At 41.0% G+C, this 23,339-nt stretch overlaps 1 protein-coding gene across 1 annotated transcript in view; it reads right to left on the reverse strand.

The window, feature by feature from the left end:
• Positions 1-22,402, reverse strand: part of NECAB1 (N-terminal EF-hand calcium binding protein 1) — a 52,367-nt gene extending 29,965 nt beyond the window's left edge. Inside the window, 3 exon segments of the mRNA XM_088065839.1 lie at positions 9,451-9,559; positions 18,864-18,888; positions 22,178-22,402. Of these exon segments, the coding sequence (XP_087921965.1) occupies positions 9,451-9,559; positions 18,864-18,888; positions 22,178-22,402 (359 nt within the window).
• Between the last annotated feature and the right edge of the window lie 937 nt (positions 22,403-23,339).

Below are 23,339 nucleotides of genomic sequence, written 5' to 3' on the forward strand. Positions count from 1 at the left end.
CTTTATTGAAGAATCCAATACTATATGAAAGACTTTATGAACTACCTTAATTTAGGCAAATCATTGCCATGAATTACAACTAGAGAAGGATAACACTTTTTCAGAACTCTCTTCATTCTCAGATATGAGAAGGATTTATTTCAAAAGCTTGAACTAACTATCTTTTCAGTCCCATTTGCATGACATTTTTAGGGATGAAAATTTGAAGCCAGTATCACTTATTGTTAAGTAGAACCGTATAATTTTTGAGAGAAAGTAATTAAGTGTTACTTAAACTATGCAAGGGTAACTGAGAAGGCATCCATGGACAATCTCAGCCAAAAAGGTCTCTGCAACAAGAAGCTGTGTACCATCTCACTTTAAGTCGGCAAAGTGAGGTAACTGCTCCAACACTACTGAGGGTGTTTTGCAAAGGAGTTCGTTCGTCCTATGTGTGCATTTCCATTTTTCTGCCTCACAGCTGCTTTGCAACAGCAAAAAACACCTTTCAGGTTTGTCCAAGGTTTCTTACCAGTGGAGGCAAAACTGCTTCCAGTGGGATGCACTGCTGCAAGAAGGTCAGGCCTCTGCCTCTGGTCACAGAAAAGAGAGAGGAGGAAGAGGGGGCAGAAGTGGGACAAGGCTTCTGTCCTGGGAGAGACAAACTTCCTGCAGCCCTGAGGACACTGCTGCTCTTCAACCTCAGCTCCAATCTGGACTGTGCACCCTCTGGGCTCCCAAAAGCAGCAGCCAGCTTGGCTCTCTGGGCTCTGACACTGGCAGTGAGGTCACAGCTATTTTGCTATCTCACATTTTGCTTCAGTAAATAATTACCTAGTTTGCTTAGCTCCTGGCTAAGTGATAACTTCAGAATCATCACTTACTGCTCTGCCTGTGGCAAGACTGAAGGAAAGAATAAAGGTTTTTTTTTTCCTGTCTAAGAACTCATCTGAAAAAAACACCCTCTAGTTGTTTGCATTCAGCAGTGATTCACAGAGATGACAACATAGCTGACAAGTCACCTTAATCATCCCAGCTATAACAGCTTTCATGTTGGTAAAAGAGGTTTAATAATACTATTAAAACTTGTGGTGTATAAAATTTGTAGAGCACTTTACAAGGGCTGCAGACCTATGATTTTTTTGCAGTCTATATGACACAAACATAAATGAGGAAACAAGATGCAGCATCACGGTGGTTCTTTTACCACAGAGAGCAAATTTCAGAGTTTTCACCCATTGGAAAGGATAATGTTTCAATTTCTGGTTTTGTCACAAAATGATTTTTTAAAAAACCAAAAACCTTCTATTCTTAGACAAAAAAAAAAGTTTACTTTGGTTACTTACACTCCTTGGAAATGCACAGGAGCAGGCAATTCCAAAATGCCAGAAATCAAGTGAACAAGGCAGAAGGTCAGCTTTGCTGAACAGGTATCTTCTTTTGGAAAAGGAAGGTGTATGCCTAGTGTAAGCAAGGTTAGGTGACCTGGAAGAGATGCAGCTTGCCAGTGTAGGGAGAAAATTCATATAGCCAAAGATCAACTGGAGTTGAAGCTGCCCAGAAATGTGTGAGAAAATAAAAGGATATTTTAAATATATTAATGTAAAAAGACAACATAGAAATACATCAGCCTGTTACAGGATGAAGATGGGCACCTCACAAACAGGGACATGGACAAGGCAGAGGTGTTTAATGCATTCTTTGCCTCTGTCTTCAGCAGAGATGATGGACCAAGGGGGTCTCAGTGCCCTGAGCTGGAGGACCATGGCTGTGAGAATGTTTGACTCCCAGTAGACCTTGAAATTGTGTGGGATCTGCTGCTTCAGCTGCATCCCTACAAATCTATGGGGCCTGGTGGGACTCATCTAAGAATCCTCAGATCTATCTGATGTCATTGTAACACCTCTGTAGGTGATTTTTTTGTGGTATTAAAACTCTTGTGGTTCTCTGGGAAAGCCAGATTATAGAAAGGTGTCCTAGGTTGCAACGCAAGATGTAACCAGGAGTATGTATTCCCTTACCAGCTGTTAAAAACAGGTATGGCAGTGTTCTTTAGCTCTTCCACGACCCATCCTCCCTCCAGGGGGAAATCTTCTGTTAATGGGCCACTGTGTCTCACTGTATGACTGATAAAATGACATCATCCCATTGGGAGATGCTCCACCCAGGGGGAGGAGCCAAGCATTCCTACCTGGATATAATCTGAGACTTAGAACACTGCAGTCAACCCTTCTCCACTGGATTCCCAGAGGAGAGACCAGACTCATCTACACCACCACTGAACCTTCAGAGGAAAACTACACCCTTCTACAGGATCACTGCTTCAACAGAACCACATCTGTCACTCCAGGACTGCAGCCACCATTTAATCAGACTGCTGCCAACACCCTGACCAACAGGGTGTCAGGTTGTATTCTGACTCTGTCAGTAGTTTTTGTACTACTGCATTTTATTTTAATTTTCCTATTAAGTTGTAGGTTTTTGGGTTTTTTTTATTTATACATACTAATAAAGAACTGTATTCCTACTCCCATATCTTTGCCTGAGAGTCTCTAAATTTCAAAATTTTAATAATTCAGAGGGAGGGGGTTTACATTTTCCATTTCAAGGGAGGCTCCTGCCTTCCTTAACAGACCCCTGTCTTTTCAAACCAAGACAAAGGGACCAGGTCTCCAAACTACACCTTCCATTAGGCAATGAGCGTACTGCAGGGAAGCCAATGTTATCTACTGCAGAACTGAAATGAAGCACTTTAAGTTCAGTTCCATTTAGTTACTGAAAATAGTCATTACTGTTTGATTTTTTTGCTCCGAGGGATTGCCATTTGTTTCTGCAGAAAGCTGATTTTCCCATTAAAAATAACCACTCATATGGAAAATTTCCAAGCAAAACAGAATTTTATTTGCAGCTTGTCTGTCTGAGCACAGGATCTGTTAGCATCAGAATTTTGTAAATCATTCTTGGTGAGCTTGTTTTTATCAGTTGTGAAATACTAAAACAGATAATTGTCTCACTCTGAACAGTATCTTGCTTTTGTCTATGTGCTTCATTTCCAAACTGATTTCTATAGCTATGGTCTTGAGAAATCTGTGTTAAAACCAATAGGTGCAATTACATGTCTTGGATATTAGCAAACACATCTTTTTGATGCCAGTGCTGCACCGTGTGCCTGAAATTCTAATTTAGTCTAAAAGAATCAGTTTAAAAAAAAAAATTGTCAAATCGCAATATATTATTTTCCTCTTTCAAGTTTGAATTTAAAAATTCCATTTAAAAATAATTACTCACCTGCAGTTCACCTAATTAAGGATCCTGATTGTATGTCATATTGTTCTTAATATTTTTTTTTTACTTTCCTGTTTTGCTTAGAAGATAATCTTACTCTGTGTACTTGTATTGATCTGTGAAAGATCAGCAATAGCATGAGACTGAAATATGCCTTCCAGATAAAACAAAAGGAAACCATCCAAGGCAGAGATAATTAGTACACTTAGAGTACCCTTAAACTACTGAGGACTTGTCATTATTTACCATTATTATTTACCATTATTATTAACATTATTGTTTACAACCAGAACCTTGAAGGAAGCATTCTGGCCCATATAAACATGCCTTCCATTTTAGTTTCAGCCCAGCACAGTACTGGGCTCCAGGCTGATGGATTCCCACAGCTGCAAGGATTGCTAACCAGCCTCTAACTCTCAACATCCAATTGTCACTTTCTGGAGTTTGCTGCTAGGGCAGATCATCTCAGCATTTCTCTTTTGACCCAGGGGAGGAACTAGGGCTCTGTTAATGAAGACCTGGGCAGGTGGGAGGAAGGTTTATTCACTTTGGGGATGAGTCCTAAACGTAGATGTCCATATGTGCACTGGCTGTCCAACCTCTCCTGCCAGGCAAAGGAGCCCCAGTGTATTCAGTGGGGTTGAGAGGGTTTAATAGACCAGCTAGGAGGAGACTCAGGCAATTTGATACAGCACAGGCATCTAGTGTTGCTTCAAGTGCTCCAGCACTTCTCCCACCACCCATGTCCCAACTAATTCTCCCATAATAATAGAACAAAGTTATTCTTTCCACCTTGCGCTGATTTTCAAGTGTGAGCATCTTAAATGCCTAATGCCTGGGCAACTGAGCTGAAGCCCAAGTGAACAGTATCACATCTCAGGTGCCAGTGACTTCCCTGCTCATGAGGGAGCCTCAGACACCCTGCTGACACACAGGCATGCAAGTGTAGATGTGTCTCCACACTGCCACGTCCCATCCCTACATCTGCTGTGCATGCAGGATGACACACTCACCAAATGCCCAGCATAATCTCAGTGCTGCAGGGGCCCAAGGCTCTCAGTTCCTCACCAAACTCATCTCTGGCTTGTGGGCAGTTTAACTTATGTCACACACAAAGATTTAATGGGGCCTCCCTAGCTTTGGGAGATTACCTGTGCCCCAGGCCCTCAATAGTTCTAGCATCCCTCCTACCTTGTAACTAGGGTCCTGACTAAGGACTTCATTTTACCAATGAGTAAAGAGAGAAAAATAAGTCTGATTATTCCCCACAGGCTCCTGTGAGTCAGTAATCAATGAAGCATTTATCGCACTGTCTCTCCAGCAGATAGTCTGCTGTGCTGCAGACTAATTCCCCTTGAGACCTTCTGTATATCTCCTAGTTTGTAACTTAGCCAAATATTCTCATTATCTTCTGACACCTTTTCCCAGAGGATGCCATTATGCTAAAACAATTTCCATGTAAGTCGTGAGTGTGGGGAGGGAAGGGTAGAGCATAAAAGGGAGGTTACATTTGCAATGACTGTTGTGAAGACTTATTCGCTTAACCATTAACCATGTGAAGGATTGCTTGCTCTGCTGAAACACAAACTCATCAGAACTGACATTAAAATTAAGTAGGAGATAATTTACCAAAGAAATGAGTTCTAACAGTCTGCACCCCTTAAACCACTAATTTCAAACTTTTTCCTGTATATTTCTCTCCACCTATAAAAAGACCTGTGCTTTCTCTACTTTCAGAACAATTATTCATGCAAACAGCACATGCAAACAAAACAGCTGTATTTCTGCAGAGCTACCTCAACTGCTTCAACACTGTTTTACATGAAGGATGTTTTGCATTCAGTTAATAACCAGAATGCTCTGAGACAGCAGAGTATGTGGGTCTTCAGCTCTGAAATTACTTCAGCTCCAAACCTGCAGACCATGACCCTCCTCATCAGCACAAAGAAAGTGTTCTGGTGTCTTTGCAGCACTTGAATTTGTTCCAACACCCTTCCCATTGTGCCCATCAGCCCTGCAGAGCCTCACTGAGCACTGTAATTTTTACTATTTTTGTCCTTCCTCTGAGCTTGGAGCTCAGACTGGGGGAGGAGAGAGATGTGAAGAACCACACTGGGTTTCCTTCACCCTCACAAAAAGGTTAACTCAGATTTCCAATAGAGTGCATTGAGATTTTTTTTAAGTGTTAGGGTGAGTGCTGAGCAGGTCCAAACTGACATTACAGATGTATAACATGGATGTCATGTCAAATATATGTCAGATCAGGACACAAAGATAAGCTCTTCCCCTTCCCTGCTCACAGACATGCACTCATGTTGGTCTAACTCTTACCCTGGAGGCCTGGCTGTGTAAGAAGAAACTGTGGGGATCTACCTTTGCCTCCTAATAACTTATAAAGAGACTAAGATGTTGCCCAGATGCTTAAAGTGTGTTTATACTGGGGCTACCTGCAAAATGCTTAAACTATAATGAAAAAGGGGAGGAGAATCACTGTACAAACTCCAGGTTGAAGCTTAAGTCACTGCTCTTGATTTCTTGCTATATTTGTTTGGTTGGGAGATTTTTAAGGGTCTTTAAATACAAGACACTACTTTGCAGTAGAAGAAAATGCATGCTAGGAAACAAGAACCTGGAGATGTGGCTGTAAGAGCCTAGACCTGATCTCTTCTGCACCAATGCAAAGCCTTTCCTTCCACTGGCAGAGGGAGGGCATCTGAGTGTGGACCCTCTATAACTGCTTCTTTATACTATTTAATGACATGTGATTGCCCAAAGGTTTCATGAGATCCTGGAAAGCACAAATAGAAGTGACTCTCAGTGGCACTGATGCCTAATTGGCTTTCAGCTTCACTCTGCAGCCATGACAATACTGGAAACAGCACTAACAGGTTAACTTAATGGTTGACTGCTACCCCCCTGAAACAGTCACTTTGTACTAATTACATGTCAGGAATGCTCATTGTATGGCCTAATCAAAGCTTACCTTCAAGAAAGGTAAAATATCATAGCACTACTAAAATATGGAAAAATAAATTCCTTTTTGCATGGATACACTACTTCACTACTTCATTTTGCATGGATACACTATCTCATTTGGTTGTTTAATGCATTTGTTTCTGGCTGTATCCAAAGGGAAAAGGAAGGGAAGTTAAAAAAATTTAGGCAATCAATTCAGACACTGTGTCTATAGTGGTATTTATTTAATATTTCAAATGTTATAAAAAGGTAAGGTAGGTTTTTTTTTTTTTTTAAATAGAAAGAAAAAATAGTACACATGTAAGTACATTCATAAACTGCAAAATATATATCCAAGGTATGTAATGAGGAAATACCCTTAGCTAATGCAAATTTTCAGTAAAAGCAATGATCTGTCCTGAATTAATAACCTGTACTTTAGGGTCTAGAAACAACCCAGTCATAATAAACTCCTATTCATCCCGTGTCTTGGAAACTTTATGTGGCAGTAACTAACTCTTACTCATCTGTTTTTCCTGCTGATTATGCACTAATTGACTCTTTTTTTACTTTGTGAGAAGAGAACATCTGACTGCTTCAAATACCAAGGTGCAGAGATCCTAGTCAGTCAGGCAGACACAACCTGATTTACTGGGAAGTTAAACCCTCTGTTATTTGCCCTGCTATCACATTGGAAATGGTAGTTACTCATTTCAGCAGCCTTCCACAGCCTATCTGCTTTTGACATGCCTGTTGCATTAGCTTGGATTGGTCATTTTAAAAGTTAATAATCTAAATCTCACTTCAACAAGACTGACATTAGGGCCTGTGTAATAGTGGAGTTTAATACCTGCTTAGTTTAGTTCCCTTAGAAGTGTTAAGCCAGTATAAGTCTTTCATGCTTTTATTTTATTGAAATATTTTATTGAAAAATTGCTGCAGCATAGACGAGAAGGGAATTCAAATTGCCTGAGTTTGTGGTCCATGGCCATCACCCCAAGGCCACATCTCCTTTCACATCTTCAGGCTTTAAAGTGCAAAGACTTGTGCACACAAACAGTGAGGTTTTGAATGCTGGCAGAGCTAAAGGGTTTAACACAGGTGAAAACAACCCAAAGTCTGCTCTTGTGACAATCTGGTTACGAAATCCTGAAATACTCCAAGAAATGAACTAAGGGATCACGACATGCTTCCCTAGACATCTGTCCTGGGCATTTATGTGTAGTGTAAATCACTGCATAATCTCAACACTTAGGAAATATTTCTGGGATAGGGAGCTACAGTCTGCTATTTGTATATAGTGAAGTGAAGCAGAGAGAAGATAAAAGATTTTCCCAGAGTTTGACAGTGTCTGCATTTTAACTGGATAAGAGAGACAAAAGAATCTGTGCAAATCTACTAGCTACAAAATTGAGCAGAGTTTTTTGCCCTCCCCTACTGAAAACCAGCTATAAAATACTTCTGAGTTGCAAAATTTACATTTCATTCCCTTGGATAATTTGGAAGTGAAAGCATCTAAAAATAGATGATTTGGGGATTGCTTGATATGTACATGATTCTCCTTATGCTTGTATTAAAACACTTCCCAAGGTTCAATGAACATTTTGCTTCTTTTCTTAGCTAGCTTGTTAATTTGAGACATTTTACATAACCTGCCCATTTCAGGAAATGCCAGTGAGTAAAGTTTTTGCCTTATTATATCTGCTCCATGTGATGTTTTCTTGAAAACTATGTTAGCAAGGAAATGATATTCTACTGTCCAAGCTGTCTCTCTTTGCTATATCCATCTGATGTTTGGCCTGTGACATCTTGCTGACAGGTTTCTCAAAAGCTTACAAAGGGGTAAGGGAAAGCCTTTAAAATTTATTTGCCTCTGTTAAATATCAGGCCTGGTAGAATACTTTTCAGCTGCAAAGTCACCCTAAAGCCTTTTATCAGTTAAAGACTCCGTGGAAAAAAACACTCAAAAAGCTTCTTGTTGCTGTTTTAAATCCAAGTTTCAAGTACATTTTCTTACCCATATCTAGGTTCTCCTCCTGTAACAAATGTTAATCCACCAGTTCAGAGCATCCTTTCTTCTGGTTCAAAAAGGTAATTTAGTAGCTTGTATTAATCTTCTACCTGCTTCATTCCCTGAAATACATGAAAACTGAACCCTTGAGAGTATGTATTCTGCAACTTTTGTGCCTAGATTTTTGCCAGGCTTTTTATGGACAGTGAGAATGATCTCTCTCTCAGATGGCTGCTATGACAGTTTAATCACCTATTTTGAGTTAATAGCAGTAGCATTCAACAATTGCATCAATTCTTCACGTGTGCCTATCTACCAGGAGGAAAAACATGTTATCCTCACTCTTCTACATATTTTTCAGATTTATATATTCTCTGTTAAAGAGAATATATTGTGTACAAATAATTAAAATAAAAATAAAAATATTTTGCAAATTAAAAAAGCTTTAAAAATAAATAAAAAAGAAAAATAGATGTGGTGACTCCCCCTCCCCGTCTCCATCACCCCATCCTGCTAAAGGATGATAAAGCCTGTAGTATTTTTTATTCCCCACAAGTCCAACAGATTTAGTACCATTTCTTCTGCTTACTTTTGGCACAAACTATAAACTCTTGTGAATTCTACTGCAAAACTACATTTAATTTGATTCCATTTCCCACAAAAGCTGGGAGCTGTTCCTCCCCAGAAGCAGACTTTGCATTTCTCCTTGCTAAGCTTCATGAAGTCCCTATCAGCTTACTTCTCTGTGGCCTTGTTAAACCCAACCATAATGGGGATGTTCCAAGGGACCACACTAGCACAAGTACCATGTCACCAGACAGGGTGGCTTTTTCAACTCTTTACTATATATAATTGGTTAATTTATTTTATTTCCTTCTCAACATCTGCTCCAAGTATTCAACTCAGTATGACTCAGTGGAATTGAGAATTGAGGAATTCTTTTTTAAGCCTGAAGGAGGCCACAGTTCCTTTTCTTTCCATGGTGGGGGAATACAGCATCCATATTCCACCCTGTGTTCTCAGTACCCAAACTGAATTTATCAGAACATGCAAATATTTCAACAAGTTTTCAAAACACTTCACTTGTACGGTTTATAGCCATATGACATACACATTGAGCAGCTTTCTACATAAACTTGTTTCCTAAAATCAGCCTGAGGTCTGTTTTCCATTCACAGGCACAGAAAGTGGCACTGGATTTGTAAGAAGAGGGCACTTACTCAGTATTGTGTGTATCAATGCTGCAAAAAAGTTCATGCAGTTCTTCTCCACTCACAACTCCGTCAGCAAAGTAAGCTTTGAATTCATCAAAAGACAGTTTCCCATCATCTGAAACAGTGAAGAAATGGAAATTTCATTCACTTTTTTCCTTGTTTACTTAGTGCAGTAGAAGAGGAAAGTATTAAAAACCTCCAGGTCTTCAGCTTAAATGAAGAAATTTTACATTTCAAATACAAGAGGGATAATCAGCAAACAAAAGTCAAATAAAGATTCATTTTCCTGTTATTATAAGAAATTTTAAAGATTAAACTCTAGTTAAGTAATAATTTATCTAAATTGATTGAGTCTTTTCATGATGCATAAAGAATATTTTTATAGCCTAACACTTCATAACTCTATTTTAGGTAGCAAGAAATTTAAGTTCACATGTTTCTTTCCCTTTCTTCAGTAACATACTGAATCCCTCAGAGGGCACTAAAAAATTGTAGAGGATAAGACTGAGATATCCTACGCATCAGACTAATCTACAATGTATTGTGACTTAATTTTATAGTGATGAAGAATGTATTATAAAAGCAGTATCTAAATATTGTAACTGCATGCAGTACTACTGCAGCCAGATTTGAAGAGTAGAGCTGAGAAGTGTCCTTCTTCTTTTACTTGCTATTATTTAATAATTTTTTTGACTGGGACATATAGCTTCAGATATCTTGAAGAGGTTTCAAAATTGTACAAATTAATCATCTGCTTTAACATAACCATTTTGAAATGTTTAATATGAAAAGACAGACTGTAGCTGGAGATGATCATCATAGCAATCAAAATAAAATGTCAAGATCTTCAAGAGCCAGAAACGGAGATGACACAAAACTGCAATGATTACCTAGATGAGAATCTAAATACTTTTGCCACTTGGCTCTGGTTACAGAGAAGGAATATCAAATATTGAGTGTGTTGCACTGAGTGTTCTCACAGCTATGCTCCCTTTGGCTCTTACAGATACAATCAATTGCTTAATCAAACCACCTCTGCAGCTTTATCCTTAGCTGGCAAGGCTGATTTGCATGCAAGTTGTACACATACTCAAGAAAGTAGTGCCTTTTGGCAACTTTCCTGAGATAAACATATGAGTTTACCCATAGAACAGCCTGGGGTGTGACACAAAATATTAAACAAGTGTACGGTCCTTCAGGATCATTGGCTTTATCTCAATCCAGAAAATCACTGATCCACCAACAAATTGGGTACTTTAGCTATCTTCTTTAAATTTTTGTCATCCAAGAGCAGACATTGCTCAATGATCAAAATGAACATTTTGCTTCATTTCTGTTTATTCTTAATAACATTCTGAATGTCATTGATATTGAGTGACGAATCACTGAGATGGTTTCTGGAAAAACACAAGGGCTTTTGAACCCATTTGATACTTATAGACTTCATACAGTTACTTTTTACTAAAAAAAGGCTCTAATTATCCAGAGCATTTCTCTGATTTTGTATGAGAGCAACTGTTTTGCCCGGGCAGCTGGGGAGGGCTCCACTACTGGTGGCCATCCTTGTGCTTCCTCAGATGAAGCTCAGACCCAACGCTGAACAAGTGCTCCCTGTGCTGTTAAACTGAAAATGCATTTGCCTAGACAGGTGATTTGTGGTTTTGTTTCATTTTGTTTTGTTTGGGTTTTTTGTTTTGTTTTTATTTTATTTTAAATTTTTTTTAAAAAAAATTCCCCCAAGTGTCAAGAATAGCTTTTATTTTAAACGTTGTGTCATGTGTCCTCAGCACCACTTCCCTGGGCACACCTCACTGCCCTTGGAGTGCCCAGATAAACACTATCTGGTTTAAGTGCTACAGAAGAGCTGAGCAGAAACCCCTATTAGAGATCCTTCAATACTTGCCACTGGCAAAGTGACAGGGGAAGGATGAGCAATGAAAGGCAAACTTCTCTGAAGCTATGCATCCATCAGGGAAATCAACCTTCAGCTGTATTTGCCTTGGCAATGTTGTTTAAGAAGCTGTTTTGCCAGACTTGCTTTCTTTTGTCTGTCTTCTCTGGCATCTTTCAAAAGAAGGGCTTCTTCATAAACAGGCACAGTTGCCTGTTCTCCTTCGCCTCCCAGCTGGCAGACAAATAAATAAAATGAAAATATAAACAATAAAATTAATCTCCCCACGTTGCACTTGCAAATTTAGAAATAGATTCACACAGTGGTTTACAGGAGCCTTCCTTCAGGTTACGATTGCATTCTCACATTTATTCCAGTAAAATTCCCCTGTCTATTGAACAGATGTTTTTCTGTGTAAAATATGCCCAAGGGATATCCCCCAGCCAGTCTGCTACAGAAACACTAGTATAATCTCCAGGATGTGCTTTGGATAGCTGATGACTTCAGCAGAGAACAGCATTTCTGGCAGAGGAAAGTTGCACACACTCTCTGAGCTGAAAAGTGGTTTCAGCAAGTCAAAAAGCATCAGGTGAATAATGGACAAGGGCATGGACATATTTGGAGCTTTTGTGCACAAAGACAATGGCAAATGGTGAGACTACAGCCACTGAAGGAAGTTACAGTGATGTAGAGAAGGATGTCTTACAGATGATGCCAGCAAATGCTAGAGGACAGAGAAACCACTTCCACTGTCCCCTGTTTTGGGCATCCTGTTAGGATTGTGAGCCTTTCTTAGCAGTTTAAAAACCAGTCTTTTCATAGCAGGGACCACATCAGGTGGAACTCCTATGGCTGAATGGCATCCCTAGGGCTTATGGCACTTGGTAAAGCCACCTGTAAGAGTTTTTGGAAATCAGAGCGGAAAAACCACACTTGTCTATAGCTCATCCTGGGATTCACCTTAGAAGGATGTGATTTGGAAAGCTGAGCCCTCAGCACTGTCTTGGCCCAACCAGACAGTGTCTAACACGCCCACCACCAGGGCAGTGAGGTTGCTTAGGGTCTGGGGCTCTGTGAGCACAGATCTCTGCCCATGTAGGCCAACAATTAGCAGAGGAAGAAGAGATAACAAGTGAAACCAAAAAATAGAATTCCTTGTGGCAGAAAGTCTTTATTCACCAGGAAGGTACAACAGGGACTAGGAAATGACAGTGCTAACTGAAGCAGTCACTTCTGCTGTGGGAAAGCCAAGGGCCAAAACACAGCCCTCTCTTACAATTCTCAATAGGAGCTCAGTTTCTAAATCTCTTGTGGGTATTGTGACAGCCCTTTATGGATTTTTGAATCCATCTGCCTTTATAGAACCTAAAGGGAAGTCAGTACAAACGTGGGTCTTCCTCCCAGCTCACCTTCTCCTGGGGACCTGCCATGGGATTTGTCCTTTGGAAGGAACTGACAGTCCCCACTTGCTGTAAAAGTTTGGATCAGATTACTTGAGTGCTATAAGATATTGCCCCATACACAGAGAAACAAGGTAGTGTGGGTGGGACACATCACAACAGACATAGATAGACTGAGCTAGATGCAAAAAGATGAAACCCACATGATTTATTGGCACACGGCACACAGTTGGAATCAGATCAAGAAAGATCTGCCAAAATAACAAATTTCAGTTTGCCAAAGTGAGCATGCTAATAATATCCACTAGGTCTCAGTCATAAGGGGTTGCATCAGAAAAAGCACAGACATAGGTAAAGATTTAAAAGTCTAGGCAAATGCACTAAGCTTTTATTGACTCCAATCTGTACTGTATGTTGATATAATCAGAAACAAGGATTTTGAGCCATTATTGAGCATTTGTTATGCTGAAAAAGTTTCTCACAAGCGATTCCAAGGCTAACAGGGAGAAGGTTTAGGTTATCCCTATAGAAATATTTTTGGGGATCTGGAGCAGAGTCCAGCCCTGAAGCACTTGAATGACCCAGGGGGGTGGGATGGGGAATCCCACCCCAGGCTGAGCCTGGGCTCTGAATCAGGATGCAGGGTGATGTCTGCAGTGGATCCAGATGGTGGGGAAGCAAACAGCAGTGTGGTGAGAGTTCATGGGATGTACTGCAAGGGTTTTGCCTTGCTAATCCATTCAGTGAGTAACTTGGGAGCTTAAATCAGGCATGCTACAGCAGAGATTTTTTGTCCTCTGTCTTGTGTTTAGAAAATGTGCTCTGCAAAGTCATTCAATAAGTCTGTAACTCAAACACAGACATGTTGGGCCACTCAGACCTGGCTCTTCTGGGTATCATGGTGCATAGGGCTTCCCCAAGGGATTCCTGAACACTGCTGTTTTTCTCCAGGAAGGTCACACAAGGGATGTGTCACCCTGTCGTGCTGTGACCTCTCTGGCAGTCCATATGGAGGGGAGAGCCTGTGCACTGATGCAGGTGCACACTGAGCAGAGCTTCTGGGGCAGTCTCTGGGCTAGCTGAAGCCCTCATGAGATGTCAGGATGTTATAGCCCCAGGTTATGAGATACTGGCCTAGATAAAAAATGCTGAAATCAAGGACTTGGCATTCTTTGCTTTGGTATAACTCAAAAATTTTTCTTGGAAACAAGTTTAACTAACTAAGTGGCAATTTTGAGAGCCTGCAGGCCAACTTTTACAGTTCACTTTAGGGAAGACTCAAGAGGTCCCTTTCCCAAAGTGCTTTCTCTGCCTCTCAGAGGCATATTCCCTTAATCCTCTGGCACACTATAAACTAGCACTCTGGTAAACAAGCTAGAGCCACTGAGAAGTCACAGTCTGAGGACTGCTTCAGTGAGGAAGCTTTCAACTTGCCAGAGCTCACCTACAGACACATGAGCCCATATGGATGGTAGATCTCACCTGAAAAGTCAGTGTTTATTCTGCAATGGCACTGTCAATAAATAATGAATAGGAAAACACCCATTCTGATCTCTGCAAAACTGACTCTGGAATAGGCATTGCAAGATTTCCTCCTGATGATCATCCAGGTGCAGGTCAGAGGAGTTTTGGTTATCTTCTGTAAATCTTGTTGGGTCACTCAAAAGCCTGTGATGTGAGAATCAATCACTTTGGTCACTGACACCAGTGAAAGGGACAGGGTGCTAATGCTGCACTTACACTTATTTTAAAGAATCCTTTATTTATGACCTGCAGTTTTTGTTTGGCATGGTTTTACACAGCTTGTTTGCCTGGTTTGAGAGCTGGGCTGAAATCCCCAGATTATTTTAATCGACATACTGCATGTATTATCACAATATTTTATCTAGTTTCAGAATTCTACATTTAAAAGACTGGTGTCCCTGCTCTGTATCATGGACATCAGGGGTACAGAATGAAGGTATATGTCAGAATGCAAAGATTAGTCTCATCTGACTATTTTTCATTTTACAGATTCTAGTTCAAATACAGCAAAAAAAGATATATGTTTTTAGGAGGGAAAAAATCTTTCAGTGAGTGCTTGTTTGAAATGTCAGAGGAAAAAAAATAAACCAGACATAACCAGTGATTGTGACATTAATAAGATTCTGTAGCAAGTCTGCTGGTTGTTTGATATTCAGGTTTGTCAATCTATGGAGCTTTAGTCTTTTGTTTGGTCAGTTTTTAAATTTTTTCCTCATTTGTTTGCAGTCATTCCTGACTGCCTGAAGCATACTGTTTACAGTATTCCTTATGGTTCAGATTTTTGGGTTTTTATAAAAATATCCGCTCCTGTAGCAGATACTACCAATGATGTTTTCATTGGTAACTTAGCCAATCTTCCTCTTAGGAGCTTTAACAATGTTTGAGGTATAGGTTTTACTTGGTGCTTTTTCATAACAGCTGACTTGTACTAGCAAATCAATGAAAGCATCTATATACAAACCATCTTTTCCAAACCTGTCATATTAGAGTTGCCCTCCTTAGGGCTTAGAGGTATCCAAGAGCCTGGGGGCAGGAGCTGTTAAATTTGGAACAAGGCCATAATCCAATACCACTTCAAATTTTGTGGAAGACAGAGACAGCTGGGAGGTCCTCCTCCTGGGGGACAGGGCTGGGAGTCTCTCCCTCCAGGTTTGACTGGGTGGACACTGAAAAGTACCAAGGGGAGTCTCAAATGCCAGAGCATGCCATGTTTCCAGAGCAGGAGAGGGGATCCAGAGCTGGAGATTACAGACAGACTCTGGTAAAAGACAAAGGCAGTAGTCCTCTTTCCCAGGGGGACAGGAACAGAAATGACCCCTACCACAATGCCAGCAAAGGCAGGGCACTTTTCTCTAGTTATTTTGTGGTGCTCCTTGCCTTTGCTCTATGTTGAACCATCAGTGTTGAGGCACCTTCCCCATGCTGAAGGAAGACTGCTACAAGATCAAGGGTTGCATTCTCAGTAGATTATTACCTTTTTTTTTCTTTTTTTTCCATCTATTTTGAAGTCAGGCTGTTTGTGATTTGATTTCTGCAGTGTAGTCTGTATTTGAAATTCCATTCCCATGCTAAGAGGAGGGAATTCTGGTAGGAGGCAATTCTAATTGGGCACATGTCAGAGCTGCATGGTCAGGAGAGGCCCCTGGGTGACATCCACCACCAACAGATATAATTTCACTCGACTGTAGGTCACTGCAAGGCTAATGGGTGCCTCATTTTATCAGAGGATAAAAGATACCTCATGCAAACAAGCACATACAGGTGCTGCATTCACATGTATGTGAGGCAACCACTGTTGCCTGTGAGATAGGGGAAGTAAAAATTTGGTTTTGGTTAGGAAAGACTGCATTTAGCAGTTCCAGTTTATCATTTTTATTTGCTCCCTCCGTTGCAGGCTTGGGACAAAATTTTACTTTTTGAGAGGAATTTAATGAATTTGATTTTGTTTTAAGCAGCAAAAGAAATTAAATTAATTAATTCCTTTTAGCTGGATTTTTTTTTTCAGATTAGTTCTGTGTGAAATCCACATGCTTTCCTTTGAGCACATGTTGTTCTATAAAGTAAACCTGACCAAAATTTCATTTTGACATACAGACCTGAAACTTCTCCTTTCCAGAAAGGTCAATATGCAGCATCTCACCTTTGCGAAATTGATTTTTTTACCTTCACGATTTTCTGTTTCTTTTCTCAACATTATGAACTATATACTTCTTAAAAATCCTTCCCTATGCCTTGTTCTCCTATTAAAAAAATCACATGACCTCTTTATTTATGGGAGATGTATGGATTGGCTCCACAAAAAGCAGAGCTGCACAGCCTTGAAGTAAGAATTATAGACAGAGTTCATGAAGCTGGTCCTCTCAAGGAATCTCTGCATAGCTGATATTTCCAGAAACAGGACAGTAACAGAATGATATATGTACCTGGGCTGGCAAAGAAAGAAGTCATTTGTATGACTTCATTCACATGCTAAAGGACCTTCTTAACTGAACACAGACACCATAAATTATTGTAACTTTTTTGAATACCAGCAGTTCAGTGGAATTTCTTGGCTCTTTAGATCTCTCATTTTATACTGCCTTTGCAAGAAGATTTGTCTTTCCTTGCAGTGGGTTACCTGAAGTCCCATAATCCATGAATTCATTGTAAAAATGCTTATACAATATTCCTATTTATCACCTCAATCCACTTTTTTGATGGTTTTTTTCTTGTTGTCTAGCAAGAATCTAGTAAAGTTTTGTCAATGTTTTCTCTGAAGGTATTTTAATCTCACAAATGGAATTAATACAGCAGAGAAGGTTCTATTAAAAGTATATGGGAGAATTTAACAGGGCTGTGTCATGGACAGTAATGTAGTATTTGTTACTGAAAGGCAATAGTTGGTTTCCTGTAGCACAGGAAGATGACACTGAAAGTGTAAGTAGACCTGTCATTAACCAAAGCTAATAATTTATGGTGACAACAGTGTAAACATTTTCAGTAAGTGGTCACATATCCAGTGACATTTCTGAAAATGTACTTAACTTTACAGCCTTGAAACAAATCTCCTTATCAATGTGGCACAAGCCTGTGCATTGCTAGATTAGCAAAGTGGAAGTCCCATGGGCAAGTGATGGTTGAGCAAACACAATTAAGGCCTAAAAGCTGAAAAAATTTCCAGTTCATGGACTTAAATTAATAGAACTGAAGTGACTGAACTTAGCCACTTTTCTCTGTCAATAATATGTTGTAAAGAATCCATATACAGGTAGGAATACCAGTGACCAAAGTCTATGGGGCTGATATGGTTTTGTACTGTCCTGGAACATGCAGATTTGTTCCTGATACTGAGAGCTGTTCCCACTATTTTCATAGCAATGTATGGTAATGAGTTGTGAGGAAACCCAGGTGAGAACTGAAGTGTTCCTAACCACTGCAGTGCAGCGGGTCCAGTGGGGCTGGGACAGCATGAGCCCAAAATCCAGGGCAGGGGCATGAAGCTCTAGGGTCTCTTTTCGACTCCAGGGGGGTGATGAGTTCTGCTGTGTGCCATGTGCTCTGACCCTCATCAGTCTTCAGGGCAGATACACACACATTATTCCAAACACCACAAGGAGGTCTGAGAGGGATGCAACAGAGCTTTGCTGTGGTTAGCTGGTAACTAAGCTACAGATACACCACTGAAGGTGCACAAACCTCCCCATGCCAGCCCTCACCTTGGAATTCAACTTGCACCATCACTGCCCATGCAAACCACTGGCAAGCTGACTGAGGGAGATAACAAAGACAGCACCACCAAAAAACTCTTCACAGTGATGGATTCTGTGGCTCCTGAGCTCTCTAAAGGAGCCTACCACGGTCTTGTGGGAAGTGCCAGCTGCTGCACATGAGCTGGGGCAGGAATAGCAAGCAGGTGAGATTGATATGGAGGTGAGATTTCTCTCTCAGCAACAGTAAACTGTTATTCAACATGCCCAGTTATACCACCAAATTGTACAGTAGCCACCTTCTGTCCAAGAGTTCTTCCTTTTAATTTATTATCACTGATTTTCTCAATGGTATTCATTTGACTTCTCTTTATTGAATTCACACAGTATCTGCTTTCTGAGGATTGACTGGACTGGGGATTACTTGTCAGAGTTAAACCTGTCTGATCTGTGGGTTTGACACTGTTCAATACTTCTCTTGTTAATAAAAAACTTATGACTTCTGTGCTATAATATGTGAGTTGGATTTAAGGGTTTATTCTTCCTACTGACACACTGAACAAATACAAAATCAAGTCTGATTTCTGGATGTAATCTACTGTGTTTTTAAAAAGTAGTGAGATGGAGCTACTAACAAGTATTTCAAACCTTCTCGAGTCAGTGTCACTAGAAAACACCCGCATGCGCCCAAAGTGCAAATCAAACACAAATGTCAAATTGTGAAAGCAAAAGATCTGTCCTTAAAGAAGAGATCAGAGCACAACATAATACATGGCACTGAATCTGCAGGAAACACTAAATGACATGAGGGTTGTCTGGTTTTTCTGTTAGGATGTTTAAAACATGACTTAAAATGCTGAATTAATGATGGATTCTTTTTTTCCAAAGGAAGGGAGCAAGACATGCGAGCAATCTTACCATTCTTGTCCTCTCTTCTTAATATCTAAACAAAAAGAGAGACAGAAAGAACACAGTCAATTTCTTCTTTTGTATGGGTTAATAACAAACAATGCTTTTCTTAGTACACATTTACAGTCTGGGCTCTACATCATATTTTCACAAAACTGCATAAAACTTTAAAGTTCTTAATGTGTCTCCATCCTTCCCTCGGAGTATTGCTCTTTTTTAACTCCTCCCTTGTTGTGTGCAATAAAAACCAAGACCATAACAGGAACCAGCTTTATTTTCTAGTTTGTTTATGGATTACAGGGATGATGTTCAGGCACAAAACCTGACACTGTATGGCTACCATGATACTGGATTCAGGTTTGAGATGCGTGGCTTAAAGAAGCAGAACAAGAATGATGGCTGGGAGAATGTGCTGAGCATCTGAGCTGGTGAGAAAGACTCATGGTTCGTGTGGGTGCAGGAAGCAAAGGGATAAGTCAGGAGAGGAGCTGCATGTCACAAAGGATCAGACTCAGTGTCACAGGCTACTTCAGCCTGAACTGCAAGGGGGAGTCATCTAGGAAATGGTGCAGCGAGGGCTGGCAAGGGAAGAAAGCAAATATTCCAAATGCGGTTTCTGCTGCTGCTGTGAATATCAGTGAAGTGTTTCAAAATGGGCACATATATTTGTGAGAGCTGACAGCAGTGGAAACATTCTCTGGTTTATTAAAATGTTAGTAGCATTTGAACAGCTTCTCCAGCACATGCCATGACTGCTCTGCTCCTACAAGTGAAACCAGACAAGATGGATCCAAGTGCCAAGCTCTGCTGGAGCACCTTCGTGACTGTTTTGTGTAGGGTGGGGTTGGCAGGGAACCAACAGAGTTGTGACCCACATCCAGGACTTCCCAGGTGGTTTCTAAGCTGAACTTTGCATTGGCCCAGATTTACAGCACATAAAATATAAAATAGACTTAGTGAGATGACATTTTCCCCCCCTATTTATCCAAATAAATCATACACTCAGTTTTAAGTTTTCAATATAAGGATTGGACTTTTGAAGGGATGTAGCACTGGAGTTTCAATCAAATAGAAATGTCTCATGACCATGGGTCAAGTGGCAAAAGTTCCTGCATAAGTAATTTTAAAAATTGATGTAAAATAAATTATTTCATGTATTTATTATTTTTATAATTATTTAAAGTTTATATTAACTTGTTTTAATTAATTAACCCCCCTGCCCCCAACCTAAAGGAAATATTAAAATTCTTTAGACACTTGAGAGGGGTTTGATAGAAGACCAGGGAGGAGGTGGCTTTAGCAATCATAGATCACTCTCATTAGGTCTCTTTCTCTGGAGAGAGATTATTTATAAGAGAATTTAGTGACAGGACAATGGGGAATGGCTTCAAAATGAAAAAGAATAGGTTTAGATTAGATGTTAGGAGAAAAAAATCTTTACTGTATGGGTGCTGAGGCACCGGTACAGGTGGCCCAGGGAGGTTGTGGATGGCAGTGCTCGAGGCCAGGTTGGATGAAGCTCTGAGCAACCTGGTCTAGTGGAAGGTGTCCCTGCCAGTGGCAGTGGGTTTAGAACTGGATGGTTTTTAAGGTCCTTTCCAACCATTCCATGCCATTTTATGATTCTATAATCCTGTTCCCCATTTGGATCAGGACCTCAATGCCTTCTCTTTCTGTGCAGCCTCACAACAACCCTCTTGCTACCTGCTCTAATTTAAATGTGTTTATATAGTTAGGGGTACTTCACTGAGGAGTAATCATACACCTACACACCCTCAAATATCTAAAATATCTTTAACATGGATGTACTCCCACAGCAGGAACGGCCCCCAGGGTCCAGTCCCTGCTTTGAAGCAGGCATGGTTTGGATTTAAGGTCTTCCTCCAGATATAAGAGAAGAATCACTGAAACTGCCTCCCTCCTCTTCACAGGTTTGTGAAGGGTATCTGCTTTCCTATAAATATGAACCTGAAGCTGGTTTAAGAAAATGCTGAAAATTAAACAAATAATTTTATTTTGAATTATCTTTTCTACTTTAGTGAAATCAAAAGTTTTCAGTTTATCAGACAATCTGACCATGTACAGTTTCCTAACCCAGTGTCCTGAGTTAAACTGGGGAGTTGGCTCCATTTAATGTTTTTTAACTCTTTCCCAGCAACTTAGATTTTTCTTCTGTTTTTGTGATGTATGACTGTAATTCTCCCATTTCTTTTACAAGTGGTATCTGAGACAAAAAAAAAATAAAAAAAAAATCTAAAAAAATCTGCATTTTCAATATACACTTGAATTGAAATAATAGAAGTCAACAAAAAGTCTAATTTAAATGATTTCCTGTGGAGGCTAGAGAAATCAGGAGATGAGCAGATGAGGATTGCTGGAAATTTGGGGAAATGTTGGGGAAGTTGAAGTGGGCATATTAGAGAAAACATCTAGATAAAGATTTCTTTAATACAGAACACGCCACTTTCAGCTGATATTGTGAAATAACACCAGTACCAGAACTGGATCAGAGTCAGTAGTAGAGTAGGTCTCAAGATTTGTAGGTCTTACCGAGGTCAGGGGCTACTTTGAAGAGCTTTGGGTGGGAGTTTGCCTTTTACAAGGATTTTCTTTGAAACAAAGAAATGCTCTGCGTGGTGCAAATTTAGACAAAAAAAACTTTACAGCTGCACTTTGCAAGATGCTGAGCCCTGGTGACACTCTAGCACAGCATGTCTCAGGGATTTCATGGCCAGATGCACATCAGGGCACCTCCCTGGGCTCATCCTCAAAGGACTGAGGGGTTCAAGATTCTCACTGACCTTGAGCACCTCAAATTCATCACGGTCTAAAGGGATGGGAAAAACCTGCATGGTTAGTGAAAAAAAAACACTTTCATAGGGTGAGAAACTAGCAAAAAGCGCCCTCCTCTCCCCGTCCCAATAAAAACAATAATGTTTGAAGCAATTTGTTTGGAAAGGTGACTGTTTTCACCCAGGACCTCTCCCAGCCACCCCCAAACACTGACTTGCTCTTCTCACACATGCAGTCATTAGAAGCAAAAGGGGAAGAGGAAAGGGGAAAAGGAAAAGATAAGGGGAAGGAGAAGAGGAAAGAGAAAGAGAAAGGGAAAGGGGGAAGATCCACAGTCTCTCTGGGCTTCACCCCCTTTCACCGAGGGAGGAGGTAACAGCTCAATGAAAAAAAAAAAATTAAAATAAAAGCGGGGAGGGAGGGAAGTATGGAGAGAAAAAAGGACAAGAGAAAAAGGCAGAACACGACAAGCCACTCTCAGCCGCCCTGTGCAGAAGGATGAGTTCCGCTCCGGGGTGTCGCGTACTCACATCGCGGAAGATGCGCAGCCCCGCTCCCCGCTCCGCCGCCATCCGCCTCAGCCTCCGCAGCTCCCGCAGAACCTGCCCGGGGCCGGGCCCCGCTCCCTGCCCGGGCCTGCCCTGCGGGGGCCGAGCCGCCAGCCCCGCCTGGAACCCGCCCCAGCGAGGGCCGGAGCGGGGCGGCCGCGGCTGCTGCTCCCCGGCGGGCCCGGAGCGACACGCACCCTGGAGCATCCTCAAAGCGTGCTCTGGCTTTCTCTCCATGAAAGAAACTTGCGTCTTGCGATCTGTCAGGCCACCTTTTCAACCTCGTTTCGGCTGCCTTCCCCTTAAGCACGGTCACTTCTGGGAGATCTTTCTCAAGGAAGCGGCGGGACGCCGGAGCGAAGATGCGGAGGGGTGATGGGGCGGCTCTGTGCTTCCACTGCGCCGCGGGGACCGACCGCGCTCGGGCTTGGCAATGAGGTGCTTGAATATGATGGATCGCTCACAGCGGCCTGGCCAAGCACCGGGGGAGCGGGGACGCGTAGCGCTGGTGCTCCTGCAAGGAAGCGAGGGGAGCTGCGGGATGGGGCAGGAGCGGGCTGCGGGTGAGGACAGGAGAGGAAAAGGGTCCCGGGGTGAGGGAGAAGGAAAGCAGCACTGGGGGCAGCTCCCTCCGTGTTATTTCAGACCCGTGCCAAGGGGTTATTGCATGGACGTCGTTTAACAGGGGCTTTGACTTTGTGCTCTCGCCACACACCACGAGCAGATGGCAATTATATATCCTATATTACAACAGTATTATAAATTATATACTACAGTTATTGATTACTAAATGTGATACTATGCTTCATAACAAATAACTAGACAGAAGTTTTTGTTTCAAAACACCTTAATGGATAAGAAGTCTCAGCCTCAGACTTGAAATTTTCTGCTTCTCTCACCTCCCTTTCCACATTTCAGAGGAAAACCTGAGAGAACTGATCAATTGGAAAGACAAGATATTTCACAGGGTGAGCAATTTTTATCTCAATTCATAAAGATGGCTTGAAAAAGAGATGGAAAGATCATCTCAGGCTATTTTAACTTTCTAATAACACTGAAAGGCTTTTATTTAATCTGATTTTTATGATGGAAGTATGAGAATATATTTTTTTTCCAGGGAGAGGAAAGAAGAAAAGATTCCAAA

The sequence above is a fragment of the Pseudopodoces humilis genome, chromosome 1, assembly GCF_049639895.1.
Source record: "Pseudopodoces humilis isolate 2021_Gansu_Grassland_sample_001 chromosome 1, ASM4963989v1, whole genome shotgun sequence".
In the NCBI taxonomy this organism is placed as follows: domain Eukaryota; kingdom Metazoa; phylum Chordata; class Aves; order Passeriformes; family Paridae; genus Pseudopodoces; species Pseudopodoces humilis.